Genomic DNA, 17,122 nt, shown 5'->3' on the forward strand with positions numbered 1-17,122 from the left:
TATTGTATAAATATGGATGGTTCCTTCCTATCTGTGAATTCACAGCTCAATGGTACTGTGCTTCACGTTACTCAGTTAAATTTTCTGTGTTAGGTGAAATTTTTTCCTGTGCCAAACGTAAGAGATGGCGCGTAAGAATGTGAAGAATTAGAGTGGTTTAACACATAGAACATGAGATATATCGTTGGTATTTTTTTATTCATAACTCAACGTACAGATATGATTGTCCACACCAATAACCTTAACGGAGAATTGATACTTAGATGAGATCAATGTATGGTTTAGACAATGCCCTTTTAAGTATAAAGCTAACATTACAATAGATTAGAATATCGTCTTTAATACAGTGGGTTAGGCCAGTTCGCCATAATAATATGTCTACCCACTTGTACTTAAGTTCGAAAATTCTCTTATAAATTAAAATAGTTTGAAATATAGTATTCTCATGAAAATAATAATATTGATAATGATACCATCATAGAACAATATTTCTACATACACTAATGCTACATTGAATTCAGACCTTTATTTTAATTGATGTGTTAATTAGGTAAAATGGATTAGAACATGATCTGAAAATGTGGCCTAAATAGTTTTATTTTCTACATGAAGAAGATTTTATTAAGCACTAATTGAGTGCTATTTATTCAAGGTGATCGTGTGGCCTAAGTGACATGAACATTGCAGCATACTGCAACAGCTTCCGCTCAGAGCCTCCATTTGGAATCACAGGAATCACCGGACCTCGATTAGTCCTCAACCTGTAGCGACGCCAAGTAAATTGTATGTTCACAGCTGCCCATGTTCTCCAATTCGAAGAGTAGTATCTCGCAGTTCGCTTAAGCCTCTCGTTGGCAAATTTGTAACGGAAGTGATCCGTGATGTATCTCAGATCGACTGCATTGAGGCCAAATGCTTCTGTTGATTCAATGCAGGTGAATGTCGCAGATGAGGCTGGAAGGCGGTCTATGAATGGCCGGCGAAGGCACCAGGAGAGCAGCTCATCGCCAAAAAACCCTCCCGGTTCAAGCACATTCGTTCCCACCATGCCTTTGCTTAGGCCTTGGGTACGCTTAATGCGTCCACGCACAATAAATAGCATCCTCGGCACAGGATCTCCTTCTCTGATTATCTGTTTAAATTAATTGGGATGTAAATCACGTGATCATAGAGTAATTAAATCACTTTGCAGATGATCAATTTGTTACCTTTTCATCTTTGGAGAAGACCAGAGGCCTAACCCTATCACAAATGTTGTCAAGAATAAGATCATCCAAGTTGTCGAACAGGGGAACCTTTTTGATGAGTTCTAAGCATAAATGGCGCTTAATCTCCCTCCGGAGCCCTTCCGGCAAGTCTTTGATCAAATCCATCTCATCTTCTCCCCCCATTGTCACCCATCTATGCCTTTCGTAATGGCGTACTCTTCGTCTCAATCCAGAAGGCAACTGCCTCCGCTTCATCCACCATTCCATGTCTCTGCATCTCAGCTGCATCTTCCTTTTCTTTGCCATAACGGCGTGGAGAAATACCTGCATCAAGCATTGTTCAGTACGCATAGTGAGATCAGTTGTTTCTTTTCTTTTTTTTTTATTCGAGCATATATTCTAATCATATTTAAACTACAAGACACACTGCTCTAGCTAATTTAGCTACTGAAGTCTACTCGTAGTCAGCAGGTCACTTGACCAAAAAAAGGTAAAAAATAAGAACCCAAAAGCAAATATACATTATTATGTATGCGAAAAGTCACCTGAATGTTCCCGATCAACAAAGTGAATAGCAGCAAGCCACTAAGCACAATGCATATGCTGAAAATCACTTCTAACCAGTGACTTGTAGGTTCAAGATCATTCCCAAATGTACTGCAATTGATCATATAATTAATCATAAAAATTGTCTAATATTCGCATTATTACTAGTTAATCGTGAAGTTTACTTGTTTAACAAGGTACCTAAGAGTCATTAAACCCCAAAAGATGGGATAAAGGATCTTAATAGCAAGGGAGTTGCTAGAAATGACAGGAAGAGCCAACTGATAGATTCCATAGTTAAATGTGCCATTGACATCCAGGCAGAGTGGCGGCTTTCTCATCACGCTTGCTGTTGTGTTGCCTCCACAAGTGCTTCCACTCGTGGAGGCTGGTAACAAAAACTGGTAGCAAACTTCGTCCGAGCAAGACAAAGAGAGGTTGCAGTTGACATTTTGGTCACAATGTTGCCTTAGGCACGAAGCTACACGCTGAATCGCGAGCACATACCAGCATCCCCCAGCAACCTAAAATCACGGAACAAAAATTAATTAAGCATAAAGAACTACAATTAATAGAGATTTTGAATAGTAATCACGTAATTTGACGATTCTACGTACGTGAGAGGCAATGAAGTAGGCGATGAGGTTGAGGCCAAAGCCCCACCAAATGGTGCCAAAGATGTAGCCTGTGACCTTTTGCATTCTTCTCATCAAGGAGATGCTGTGGTAGACTTTTGGGAGGAATTGGAACAAAAAAATTAAGAGAAGAATGGTCATGATCACCTTAATCTTCTCTTCTTTTATCAATTTTGGAAGAACCAGCCAAAATACTGCCTGCAAAAACAAAGATGCAGAAAGTGTTTATCAGCCAGAAATCTGCAATTTCTCTGCAAATTGGTGACAAAAATGCATTTTCTGACAAACAGAATTTATTGTAGGCTAATTAAATTGGGTAGGCTATCAGCATACCTATTTTTACTTCTCATACATCTTTCTTATTTTTTTGTTGGATCGAATGAATTGAAGACGATCAATGACAAAAAAATTAATAAGAGTATGTGGAAAGTAAAAATAAATGTGTGAGTAATACTTTTTATTAAATCATGTCATCGTAATGTGTACCTTATATCGTATAGTTTATTGTGATCATTACATTAAAAAATAATTCGAAAGCTAGTGCTACTTTCTAAAAATCTGGATAATTATATTATACGAACGTGAGGCGAGAAAAATTTTAGTTGGACTGACAGCAGCTCTCATATGAGATGACATCACGTGATCGGGTATTCTTACCCAAGTTTTTTCATGTGGAGACCCGTAGAGATACGAACTTATGGGCAGTTTCGTAATTAAACAAAATATATGCTTGAAGAGGATGAAAGGCCAGCCAGTCGACTCACCTGGGGAACGGGGAGGATGACGAAGGCGTCGAACCAGAAACCTTTGAGAGATCGAAGGTAGTGGGAGGAGATCGCACGTGCGTCCCACACGAGCTTCCCGCAGCCGACCACCAGAGACTCCCTCGACACGTACGCCAGCCGGAACTGTAGCCACAGGTGGCACAGGTGCACGGCGTCCACGCATGTGCGGAGCACGGTGACAATTGCTGCTAGCCCGCCGTCCATGTATAGGCAGGGCGTCCCGCTTCTTCCAATGGAGAGGGCGTAGAAGAAGAGCGGGTCGACGGCCAGCGCCATCCCACGCGCGAGGAGGAACGCGCGGTTCCAGCGCTGGACGCGCTTGCTGCGGGGGTCAAGTACGGGGCCGAAGGGGCTGGCTGGGCGGTGGCGGGAGAGACCCTTTTTGAGATCGGAGCGGGATTGGATGGGGATCAGGGAAGAGCCGGCGGAGGCCTCCCATTGGGGCTGGTGGGCGGCGTCGCAGCTAGTGGAGTGAAAGGCTGGGACCCCCACCTGAGTGCAGGCGTAGCATTCGACGGAGTTGGAGATGATTGGGGTGTTGATGATGTCTTCGATGTTGTTGGAGTTGTGGGTGTTGTCGGTGTCGTCGCTCTGGGAGTTCTGGCGCCGGAGAACTCGGGTCCACCTGTTGCATGTCAGCATACCCATGCAAAAGTAAGCAATTATACATAATTTAATTATTTAAAGAAGAAGTACGTAATTAATTAATATTAGGAATTAGTAGTAACCTTGGGAGGAAGAACTGGGAGGAGGACATGGTGATGATAAGGAGGAGAAGGCAACCATGGGAGAGAGGAAGAGAGAGTGTTTGGGAGAGCTAGTGATATCAGTGAGAGTGACTCAATGATATACACACACATATATATGTAGATGGAATATTCTGTTAAATAATTGAGTATAGAAAGATTGGGTCACCCATAACTAGCTATGGAGGGGAAACATTTTAGCAAGTCTTCTAATTACGTGATATATCTAATCATCTCATATGTTATCAATTATTGAATATGGTTATGTTTGTTAACAAAAATGGTCAGTTGATTATGTAATTGTTGATATATTGTTTTCGATATGCTTGTCAGTGAAAGTTTAAGTAAAAATGACAAACGACATAACAACATTTTATTAGATCATTAGACCAATCATTTTAATCATGTGACGTGTCATCATCTAATATGTTATTGATCATTACCAATAGGTATATAAAGTTGATATTATCAATATTCACAACTCATATTGATATACTTATCGATGAGAATTTACATGAAAAATAATTTGACGATCCGACATAATGTTATTGGGTAATTGGACCACCAGCCCCCTCATCAAGCGGTGTGGCCTTAAGTTTTTGGCCTAGGTAGGACTATATGTATAATATTTTGTCAGGTAGCACATGAAGATGAAGAGGAAGGGCAAGCGAGGGGACGTCCATAGAATTGATGAGCTAAGGCAACGTGGTTAACTGGCTTTTCTCAACGAGTTTGGGGTCCACGACTGACCACCACTCCTTGTCACCGGCGATGTTTACAGGACCACCTGCCCGCAGGCTACCATCTTTCTCCTCTTATCATACGTGCTCACTGTAGTACCGTGTCAATTATAAGTTACTGCCCTTCTACACTTCAAGGGGTTAATGTCGTTTTTCACCAAACTGCATGGGCTCATGACAAACAAGTTCCCGGCTACTTCTTTTAAAATATAATTTTGCATTAAGAATAAAAAACTGCACTTTTATACTTCATATTTTGTAGACTAATATAGCAGTTGATAGTTGAATTCTTGATTTAAATCCTTAAATATTGAATTCAACCATCAATAGCCATCATCACGTGGTTTACAAAATATGGTCTAAAAACATAGTTTTTCTAACATTTTCCATTAATAAAATAGAAAGTATCATTGTTTATTTGTGTGAAATTAATCAATAATTTAGTAGTATTTAATGAGACATGTTATTGACACTTAAAAAAATCATTTTACTCAGCAAACTTTTTATATTTAGAATAAATATACATTTATAAGGAGAGTAAAATGATTTTTTTTAGAGTGAAAAGTTAGAAAAAAAATAGCTAATGTGTATGGTAATGATAGTCGATAGTTTGGCAAACTGAATATCTTTCTTTTGACTTTGAATGCACGGAGCTGATTTGAGCATTCTAATGTGATGTCTACTCTATTTTGTTAGATGATCTTTTGAGGTTTCGAGACAGAGAATCGATTGTACAGACTCTCAAAGCTAAGTTATTTTTGCGGCCTTTTCTTTCTGGTGTTTCACCAAGAAAAAAGAGCTAACGTACCAAGGGGCATATGCTATAACCCAGAAGGATGTTCTGCTCAATCATTGAGTGTTTTGACAGTCGTAATACCCCTATGCATAATTGAATTGAAAGTATTATTCGTGGTCCGCCCAAAAAAATAAATGTATAAACAATAATAATTTATTTTCTAAGGCATCACCACCACACCTTTTCACTGATCTAATTATATCAACCTCATGTTGGATTTCGATCTGATCAACTATGTCCCTTTTGTATGGCTAAGAAATAAAGGATATCTATTTATTCTTATGAGAAGGGAAAAAAATAAAGAATTATAAAGTTTAAGGTGCTAGAAACTTCACGATCAGAATTACGCCCCAAGATCTTCTTTTCTTTTGGACTGTTTCCCAACATGATTTCAACATGATTTGATTGATTTCCGTAAAAAGGTGTCGTGCATTGGCGTCTCGTCGTCTCGAGTGTATGTTGTGGATTAAAGAAATAGCATACGATCGAGTAAAATGGTAGGCGTGCATAGGGCAATCCTTTCTTGACATCATACGCTTTGTGGTAATTAAGTGTCACATTCGCAAGTATGTATATTATGGTTTGATTTGCAAATTAAGAAGTTAATAATTTTCATCATCCCTTCCTAATAATTTTCCAGATTAATAGGTTAAAATTTATATTTACCTTTAATTTCTCTATTTGAATACTAATTAATCACTGAAAATTCTTAGAATAACTCCTCCTTGTTATTTACTTTTAGGCTTCATATATGATCACGTTTAACGATATTGCAAAAATATGTTAACGTTTAACATCTTAATTACAAGCAAGAACAAGTTACATTATGATCATCAAAATTAACAGTACCATATATAAATTCATAATTTATATATATATATATATATATATATATATATATTTTTTTTTTTTAAGCGATATTGTAAACTAAAAAAGGAAGAGAGTTTGAACTCAGGACTTAGTGAGTTAAAGAAAAAAAGTTCTAACCTTTAGCTTGAAGTACATAACATTATTCATATAACATTTTTTTATTCAAATATGCTAACTATATATTTACATAAACAAGGTGACAAGATTTTGGAATATCGTCCCAATCTTTCATTGCTTAAGCTGATTACTATTTTGCATGTGGACATAAGTATTGTCCTTTAATTACATATTCTTACCTGCACGTATGCCAAAAGTTACTTACGTTGTCACCTTTTTGTTTAACTCTTTCCTTTTTCACGTCAAAGCTTACGTACGAATAAGCACTGCATGCTAGCTCGCTTCTAACTTCTCCCAACCTTTTCCTCTGTGTGCATGCATGGATAGCTTGCAAACTCTCTTTCCCGCTGCTTCTGAGTGGAAGGTTCTTGTATGAAGCCAAACGTACGAGATCGTCAAACAGTTTTGCACCACCAAACCAAACGAAATGCAATTATGCAAATGCCCGATTTGTGAACATTAAAAATTGAAAATTTATTTGTGGAGCCAAAAATAATCACAAGGTGACACGTAGATTCTTGAATAAAAGAGAACAAAAATACCCTTGAGGCATACTAAGATTCCTACACGCGAGCAGCGGGCAATCATCCATAAACCAAGTCAAAAGTGCCCAAAATAGGTATCAACTTAAAACCTATTTCATTCCATATATTTCTTACCTATTTTTCCTCTTTTAGCTAATCAATTACCTATTTATTTTATTCTTTCCATAACTTTAAAACCTTCTGATGAGTAGATTTTATATTATATAGTTTACCCTAATCTTAGTATATTTTGGTTAATATATTGGAAGAATTTTGATACTTTGAATTGTATTTTCCATATAGGACTTTCGACTTCCTCTGGAGCAAAACAGGACCAAATGGATGAATTTTGGAGTAATTACAGTTGGAAGACGTTCATGAGTCACTTAGCTTGATCATATCAAAATTTTGGATTTTTCCACCAAGTGGTTATTTTCTGACGATAAAATAAAGAAGCAGTGCGCAGTGCTGAAAAATGATGTTTTTTTGGCTTAAATTGCGTTTTTGGAGCCCAAGATGACTTCGGATGGGTTCATGGCCTTCTGGAGAAGTATTCAGAATATTCCAAACATTAAATCTAGCCATATTGGGCCAGTTTTGGAGCAGTTTATGGGTCCAAACGTGGCTGTTCAGATTTTAGACGAATTTTATCATTTAATTTAGGGTTATGTTTCCTAAGTTTTTGGGGATTTGGAAAATTTTAGTTTCCTAGGGTTTGTGTGGGAGGCTGGGCAAATATATTGTTTGGCCGACTACCATATTTTTTTACGCTTCCTTTTATGCAATTTTGGAGACAGAGAGAATTGTTAGGGTTTTGGAGATTTTCTACTTGAAGGTTCTTTCAATTCTTTTCTTGAATATATTTTCTATGATTTCAATTATGAGTATGCGGAACTAATTTCTTTTGCTATGGCGAAGCCTTGAGCCTTAGCATGAATATGTGATTTTTATTTAATTGCTTATGATTGATTGTATGCATACTTTGAATTGTTAATTACCGGGATAAAAACTATCTAATTGTCTTAATGCCTGATCACCATTAGGATCTTTAGAAAAGTAATTTGATACAATTTTGGTCGGAAGGTTCTCTGAAATTGACGCTGGCTTCTTGTGATTAATAATTGTAATTTCACTTAGAATGAATATCACGTCTTAAGGATTGCATGCATGGTTTTGCAAAGGATTTTCATAAAGCATAATGAGTCTTTTATGTTCAGATTTGATCCGAACGTCCGAACAGGTTGCATGTTAGATATACGTTCTATGTTGGAGGTTCCAAGTAGAATATGAATTAGGAAAATCTAACCTTCAAAGTGGCATGTGTAGATCATAAGTAATTGGTAAAAATTCATAGGATTGCTAGGTGATGGTGGAACCCTAGTGCTTTCTTAATTTTATTCTCCCAAAACTGTTTTCTCTCTAGCTCTAATATTGCTGATTGTTTATTTTAATTCATTAATTTCGTTTTTATTTTAATTAGGTTATAAAACCAATCACCCAAACTTCTACTTAACAATAATTAAATGGAATCTGATTAGTTTAGAATTATTTAATAGTCCATGTGGAGACGACTTTGCGAAATCCGTTTATACTAGAATAACCTTGTGATTCTTGCAAGTAAAATAGGAGATTTAAGCCCGTTCACATGAGTAGTAAAAATCCTATCACCTTCCTTCTAAAAATCATGATAAATGGCCAATTAAGGGGTTAATTGCCTATTTAATCCCTTAAATTGTCAATTAAGTGATCCCTTTAACCCATAAAACACCACATGGCCGGCCATCTTCCATGTTTTCTACATTTTCTACCATATTTTCTCTTTTTAATTACCCTAATTAAACCTAAATTCAACCCAAAAACCCTAGCTAGGCCAGCCACCTCCTATCCCTATATATAGGCTCCCATTTCCACCAAAAAGCAATCCCAACACTTTGGCAAAAATCTCAAAATTCTCTAAACTCTCTTTCTCTCTAAATTCTAACTTTGGCATCGGAGGTTATTCGGCCAAAACCCCCCCTCAATTCATAGTGGGCGCGTGAGGCTCTTGGCTTTAACCTAAGATGTTAATTGTTTTGTATGTGCAAAATTGTTCAAGATCAAGGAGGAAGAAATTTGCATCTACATTATGTAGCTTCTTATGTGCATCCCCTTTTGAGATTCCCATATAGATGAATATTGGATCGATGGATGTATAAAATGGATTAGGATTCTCTCAACTCCTCTTTATATCCACGTCCAGCTCCTCCTCTGACATTCTCTATTTGTCTTTCTCTTTCTATAAAAAAATTAATATAAGATGTTGACGTGGCTTAACAGTGACCATTCAAATAGGAAATGAGGGAAGATGACGAAAAAAAGAGGGGAGAGAATAGTCCACATTTTAGGATCTTACAAAATCACATGCATCTTTTGTCAGTCTGAACTGAAACAAAAAACAACAAATGTATAAAATGGATCGATGTGTATGTTTTAGAAACTGTTTAGCCTTGTCACGTTGTTAAATAAAAACAAAACGTGATGCACGTACGATTGTGGCCTGTAGAAGTAGAAAGTACAATGAAGGCATGGAGAAACGGTAGCAATAATGAGTACCCAACGAAAATTATACAGCACAATGTTAGCAAAGTGGCTTGTCCAAATTGAATCAAATTGTAAATGTTCTTAGGAGTGTCCTTCTCCCGCTTTAGGGATAGCTTTAAACAACTTAACACATCAATGGATTCTCTCTCTTATTTTTGTTCCTAAATCGGTTGTAAGCCGGCAACTTTTTCCTTTGGACTTTGTGCCTAATTTTTTGAAGCACAACTGTTAAAAAATTTCATATTTGTTGTAAATATTTATGTCTATGTAGGTGTCAATATTCGTAACCAATTAATACTTAATCCTTAGTGATCATTAATATAAATCTTACACATTTGGGCTTCTCCTCCGAATTACTCTTACCCTGTACAAAGGGGTCTAAAGATAATGAAATGACACATTTTGATTTCTCCTCCCAATTTCTCTCATTTCTTTCTACATTCTATCCCCAACAATATTTTATTTTGATATTTAAATATTAATTATTGTTTTGAATGGAAGTTAGATTGAGATCCACCGGTTTGGTTTGAAGTGGAAGTGATAAATGGAAATATTAGTTCTAATAATACTTTCTGAGAACTATTGACACACCCCAACCGAGATCGAGGCATGTTGGCCGTTATATGAGGGTGACGTAACCATGTGCATAGTACGGAAGCAATAAGGATAAGAAATATACAAATAAATAAAAACCGAAAGCTACTATTGTGCACTAATAAGTAGGAAGTGCTAGGAGTGAGATACAAGTGTAAATACACCTAATCAGAGCATCGAAAGTCTAGGTGCAATCCAATAGGACAAGTACTAGTTATACAGTACTGGAAAATATCCTACAAATATTATATTCTGTCAGAACAGCCGAAATCCTCAAACGCTACCAACAGCAAGTCTACCTAAAATCTGGAGGGGCATAAAACAGAAAATGTGAATGGACAAAAACAAAGCTTTTCTAAACCATTTCATCATCAAAATGCTCTAACCCCTCACCGTAAAACATGTATAATTTTCCCAAAAATAGAATATAAACATATGTGTGTGTGTGCGCGCGGTCCAATCATGCTTAATATAACCATATTCATAAGTATGCCATGCCAAAATTTAAAGCAGAATAAGTAGCTCTTGTGAAAATAAATTCATGAAAAATAACATATTAGTTGGAACCCCTGTAGAAGTCTATACGGCTGAAGTCATAGCTCATTAATCAATCTAGCCGGAATCACTGCAAGTGACCTATACGGCATTATGATGTACACGAGTCGGAACCATAGTAAATGTCTGTACGACAAGACTGGGTGTAATATAATTATGCTCAATACTACGCTCTCATAATAGCTGTGTGATAAATAGCTAGTCACCTACGAGTCGGAACCACATATAATGGTCTGTACGACAAGACTGTGCACCTAAATTGGATCCAATGTGAGCATATGGTGCGGGAGGTGACATGATAAACAGGTTTGTGCCATATCTCTGGCTAAATCACTAACACCGGGATGCAGGTTTATGAGCTCAAATTTTCTCAATTAATCACAACCATTATTCACATTCACAATTCATAAACTCACCTGGGACTTACCTGAGCATCTTCAGCACCACAATTATATATATATATATATATATATATATATGCAAACATCATATGCATATTCTAAATATAAAATGTTTGGCATGGCAATTCAAATCATAACTCATTTAAATGCATTTTCTGGGAAAATATCAAGTATATAAGTATATACTGAAAACCAAAAGCTCACTCACTGGTATGTCGAAAGGTCATAGCCCCCGAGTCACCCTTGACTACGTTCGTCCTCTGGATAAGTCTCCCCTATATGCGAAACAACTATAAAAACGTTAAGGCACATAACCGATACTAGCTAATAACTTCTCATACATTGCTCATATGAGGTATATAAATATACCATCGTGATCTACACAACTTCACGAACATCCCCATATTTTTAGAAAAAAATTTGGAGCCCTCACACTTCGTCACGCGCCGGCAAGGGCACGGCCCTACGCGCCCTCATGCGCGGCCAAACCTTAACTGAGGCCTAACGGCCGTTAGGAATATTCCGTTAAATTTAAGGAATATTACGTTACATTTAACTAACACTGTTAGTTGCCGTTAGGAATATTCTATCAAAGTTGACGGAATATTCCATCATCCCCTACCTTCGAACTCCGGCGACCGTCGTCGTCGCCGAAAACTAGAAAAACTTTAAAACCTTGTATCTCAGTCATTACTTAACCAAAACTCATGAAATTGGTCTCAATTTAAAGCTTATAACCAGAAGAACACATCCTTACCAATTTCAAGGCTTGAAATCCACGAAAACTCGTCGGAGAGAGCTTGATAATTCCGGCCAAATTTGAAACTCTCCAAACTCGACTTCCTGACGTCCAATTTGATTGGTTTTTCTTCTCCGAGCTTCGTACGAACGCCCTAAAGCTTCCTATGAGCTTAAAATTCCCTGAAACATCCATAATTACGACCACATGAACAGTACTCAAATCGGGGGTGATGGTTTCTCGGGTTTTTGAGGATTTCACAATTTAAAAATGGCATATATGAACTCAGGGACTTGCAAGGAGTTCGAATCTCACCTTCTTGACATCGATCCGTGCGTGAAATGTGAGTTTGACGTTCGTTCGTACGTTTTGTACGGAAATGGTAGGAAGGCCGAGAGAAGGGGAGAGAGAGAGAGCACGGGGTGCTTTTAGTGTGCGTGTGTCCTCACTTGGTCATCCACCAAAACAACCAAAAGTTTAATTTTTACTTGAGTCCAAAACTTAGGAACTCAACATAATAGTCTACATCCCAAAAGCATGTCACACACATCACAATCTCAACATCCAAAGGTAAAATCGTCATTTCACACCGTCGAAACTAAATATTCCGGGACGGGCTGTGACAACTCTACTGGCCAAATGTTGTATAGAAAACTGTGAATTGCAAGGTTGCATCGGTTCGCATGCAATGATTTTGGCTTCTCATTGAAAAGCTTCAGACTTCTTTTCCTTCATGCATATGGCGTAAAAATTGGGGAAGTTCAATTGACTGGTTTCAGCCAAAAGCTGCGATACTGTTTGTTGGAATTGTTAAACCCAAGGATTTTGTTGCCTGTACGAACAGGCATGCAGATGCCTATAACATACACAGACGGGGCAACCGCTATCTGATGTGGGATATATATATGTTAAGATGTGTTTATATCATGTTTAGAACCTTTGTATTTAGACCTCGTATAAATACTCGGATGACTCAAGTGTAATTATATAATAAAGGAATGGGCAAATATGGAATAAGTAAGGAGCTCTTATTCTATAAAAGGACTTATCACCCTCACAATTAGAGGAGGCCAATTCGTAGGCCCTCTCACCCCCTCTCAAAGCTCTCACTCTCAGAGCTCTCTCTCCCTCAGAAATACAATATCAGTGTGGATGTAGCCCGAACCTTGGGGTGAACCACGATACACCTTGTGTTATTTACATTTCTTGTAGATTCACGGTCGGATTTATGTTGTTCCAAGACCTCTGGTTTTGTGCATCAACAAGATGAATAAGGAAGATGTATTGAGAGAAAACAGAGAGAACTGCAGTTGTATTTTACTGTTGTATTATTGTTATTATACACGGCTATATTTCCACATTATATCTCCTAACAACATGACATGTACAGAACTGCCATTTTCCAACACATATTGTCCTCACTTTCATTTTCAGAAAAGCTTTTCAAATCAAATTACCATTTCAGAACCCGTATGAAACTAAATCGAGTGGCCTATGAACAAATCCTCGGGCTACATTATCCAAAACTCTTGTATATATATATAAAGAGACTTTGGATGCGGTATTTAACTATGAATATTCTTTAATTGAAATCTTGTTGGTTTTTAATTTTTTATTGAGGTCCATGAAATTAATGCGATAATTTATTTCTATGTATGATACTATATTTTTTTAAATTAAAAATTAGAAATTTTAGTTGTTTATATAAATGAGATTTTAAATAAAAAACCATAATTTGTGGGATTAAAAATATTAAAATATAAATATACTATTGTGTGTGTGTGTAAATATGGGTACATTCATCAAAATTAACCAAAAAAATTATTGTATCAAAACATGGGTACATTCTTCAAAATCACAAAAAAAGAAAGAATATAACATTCGTAAATTTCTACGATTAAACTTGACATGGATACATTTTAAAATCAAAGAATAAAGAATTAATGTACCCATATAAGTTTTAAAATGGATTAGAAAAAAAATTGAATAGATTTTATATAAAAAAGGTATATTTTATATATAACAAATTGGTATATTTAAGAATGAGTACATTTTAAGATTAAAAAGTTTTACATGAATGGGTAAATATAATTAGCATGGGTACATTTAGCAAAATAAAAAGTACAAATAAAAAAAATATGGGTACAAATACAAATAAACTTTAAAAAATATGGGCACAAAAAGAAATTAATACATGGGTACAAATTAAAATTGAAACGAAAATTGGTACAAATTAAAAATGGGTACAAACTAAAACTAAAAATATATGATAAAAAAAATTAGTCATAAATATAAATATACTAATTGTAACATTTTTAACATTAAATGAATATATTTAGAAATAAAAAAATATTTTATTATTGAAATAATTAATGATGTTATTAATACCTAAAGACCTTAATCAAAAATTGAAAATGAATAGGATTTTAATCAATGGAATAGCAAAATGAAGGATGAGAACCTAATTTCTATATATATATATATATATATATATGATTTTCTCTTTTTTTTTTGTCTTTGACACTATATGATGTTTAGAACGCTTTCTAAAATACCTAAAAGCGTTTTTATTAAAAATATTTTTTAAACCAATCCTTTGTAAAAACGCAAGTGAATATTGGAAAAGCACTTGCTGGTTCTTTTTACAGGAAGCACTTCAAGTACTTTTGGAACCCAAAAAAAATTTCTTTAAAAATAATTTCAGTTATTTTATAAACATTTCCAAACGAGTTCATATATTTTTACCCAAAAAAAAAAAAGATGATTTCACTCATCCTTTTACCCTAATTTCGGGACCTACAGAGTTTGGAATTCTACGGGTAAAAGGAAACCACAAAGACCAGAAACGCCCAACATCAATAATGATATGTAATATGATAATATTTGTATTTTTACATCAATAATTGAATAGATCCTAAGCATACATATATCAAGAGACAAATATGTTTACGAACACTTTTACACTTTTACACTTCTATGTAACCTTTAGATTTTATAACATTCAACAGTCTAGATCGATTAAGAGTGATGTGAAGAATTTTAAACATTAAATGATTTGGATGGCAAGTGGTCTTTTACTACAGTGGTAGAAATTGTGTAGTGCCCTTGCATAACAGCGTAAGTTCGAACCCCGTAAATGGTTAATCTAACATCTAACTTACTAATGCTATCGCTCGACTAAAAAAAAAAAAAAAACTTGAATGATGATGTAGACTATAATTAATAAAGAAAATACTAACCTAAATTAAAAACAAATATCTAATAGAATAAAATTGAAAAAAAAATAATCATTTGAATCCTAATAACACACAAACATGAAATCTCTCCTTTGCCGATGAGGTCTGTAGTGCCTCTCTTCTTTCATTTTATAAAAACTAACCCTAATAGTAACTGGAAAAAAAACCATGATTTAACATTAAAAAAATCATGAAATACGACCTGACAAAAATAAAAAGATTTTTCAAAACCTAATTTTATCATCCTACGTATATGAACAATAATATAAAATTTAAGGTTTTATTTTGCTTACCTAATGAAGATTCAATGCATGGAAGTTGCAGACGTGGGGATATGGAGGTTGCATACCTCCTTTTTTATTTTCACAATTATAGCTAGGGTTTCTTCTCTTTTTAATTTTAATTTTAATTTTTTTTTCCAAATTAAAGGCTACAAAAAAATGTAAAAATGTTTATAAAAATATTTGTCCTCTCTCTCCCTCCCTCCCTCCCTCTCCACACACACACACACACACATTGCTCTCCCTCTCCCTCTCCACACACACACACTTTGCTCATATGTGGCACAATCTAACTATAATTTTTCGTACTCAATTATATGCCGTATACGCACCTATATATATATAGACACACTTTGCTCATACGTGGCACAATCTAATTGTAATTTTCCGTACTCAATTATATGCCGTACCTTGGAATCTTCCTAGAAGTTGGAAGAACTTGCCTTCCCTTTTTGTCACCATCGATTACTCTCAGCCTCTCAACTTTGGTTGGCTCCTTCGAGATATTTCATATTTGATCTACCTTAATCCACCAATCAGAAAATTTGGTTTGTTCCTAAACCTAAATGGTGAAAATAATTATAAGAAATTCGATTTAGGTCGATAAATAATTTCATCTTTCGGCATATGCCTATGATCATTTTGTTTTTTAGAATACGTCAATTCGAAAAAATCACCTCTCCAACTAAGGTTAATAAAAGGGATACAATTTTTCTCTTCAACTAATTATAAGGTCAATACCACTTATTGAAATTTCTCTTTATCGGGATCTCCTTAAAAGCATACAATGTTTCTTAATATAAAGAGATTTTTTTTTGTCAAAATATAAAGAGATTATTTACTTTAAAGGGGTTGTTGACTAGGTTAAGTTACACTATGAGTTTGCTATAATAATTTAGTATCGAACGCACCATCCACGAGAGTCAAACCTTAAGATTTTCCACTTAATTACAAGTGGAGAGTAGCATTAGTATTAACATGTGTACGATGGTGATTGGTTATTGGCATAGATTGGTCTAGTTGATGTGAGTTGTTAGAATAGTTTGTTAGAAGGTTAAAGAATTAGTTAATTCGTAAACTTGAGAATTGGGCAACCGGTGTTGTCTCATGTATGAGTATAATTTGTAAGTACTCGCTCATTTTTGTTAGTATAATCAAATCACAAGATATCAATAAAAGCTTTCATTCCTTTTAAACCTTCATCTTCTTCTTTTTGCTCTATAATATGGATATACAGTTTGCATATAGTTAATAATTAAACTGTAATACCAAGTGACAAAATCACTCAATGTTAATTAACTCAATATCTTAAGAAAGTCATACTTAAATTAATTTTGATATGTATGGCTTAAGCATCGTTTGAAAATTGTCTCAATACTTTTAGTGTCTTCAAAATCATATATAAAAAAGTGTAAAACCCCAGAAATCCGACTCTTCAGTCCCATCATCTATGTTTATAGGATTCGTTGGAAAACTGAAAGTGGCCGCATTGTTGTCTTTTCTCATTGCCATTTTTGTTTATGTAATTTTACTCTTTTCCTCTGAGGGGAAGGTTCCTTCAAACAAGTGTGTACATAAACCGTATATAACTACAAATGACGGATAAACTACAAATCCAACCCGTATTCTTCACATTAAGAAATGGGGTCATCACTACTTGTCACTTTACCAGTTTACTGTACTTGATGAGATCAACATCTTCTAGTTTCGTCGAATAATTAAGAATAACCTTCCAAACTGATATAATTGTTGATATTGAAATTTCGGTG

General features: G+C 35.4%; 2 protein-coding genes across 2 annotated transcripts; both read right to left on the reverse strand.

The window, feature by feature from the left end:
- Window positions 1-440: 440 nt before the first annotated feature.
- On the reverse strand, window positions 441-4,070 carry LOC126612435 (cyclic nucleotide-gated ion channel 2-like). Its single transcript, XM_050280832.1, has 7 exons — window positions 3,903-4,070; window positions 3,154-3,799; window positions 2,372-2,587; window positions 1,956-2,278; window positions 1,754-1,865; window positions 1,209-1,532; window positions 441-1,132 (listed from the first exon to the last, which is right to left on the reverse strand). Exons 1-7 carry the CDS (start codon window positions 3,929-3,931, stop codon window positions 644-646), a joined length of 2,139 nt encoding a protein of 712 aa, XP_050136789.1. The 5' UTR covers window positions 3,932-4,070; the 3' UTR covers window positions 441-643.
- A 6,290-nt stretch (window positions 4,071-10,360) lies between these two features.
- On the reverse strand, window positions 10,361-12,511 carry LOC126610678 (uncharacterized). Its single transcript, XM_050278782.1, has 5 exons — window positions 12,427-12,511; window positions 12,152-12,280; window positions 11,855-12,018; window positions 11,306-11,372; window positions 10,361-10,447 (listed from the first exon to the last, which is right to left on the reverse strand). Exons 1-5 carry the CDS (start codon window positions 12,509-12,511, stop codon window positions 10,437-10,439), a joined length of 456 nt encoding a protein of 151 aa, XP_050134739.1. The 3' UTR covers window positions 10,361-10,436.
- Window positions 12,512-17,122: the final 4,611 nt, after the last annotated feature.

This window comes from Malus sylvestris, chromosome 17 (genome assembly GCF_916048215.2).
Source record: "Malus sylvestris chromosome 17, drMalSylv7.2, whole genome shotgun sequence".
Lineage (NCBI taxonomy): Eukaryota > Viridiplantae > Streptophyta > Magnoliopsida > Rosales > Rosaceae > Malus > Malus sylvestris.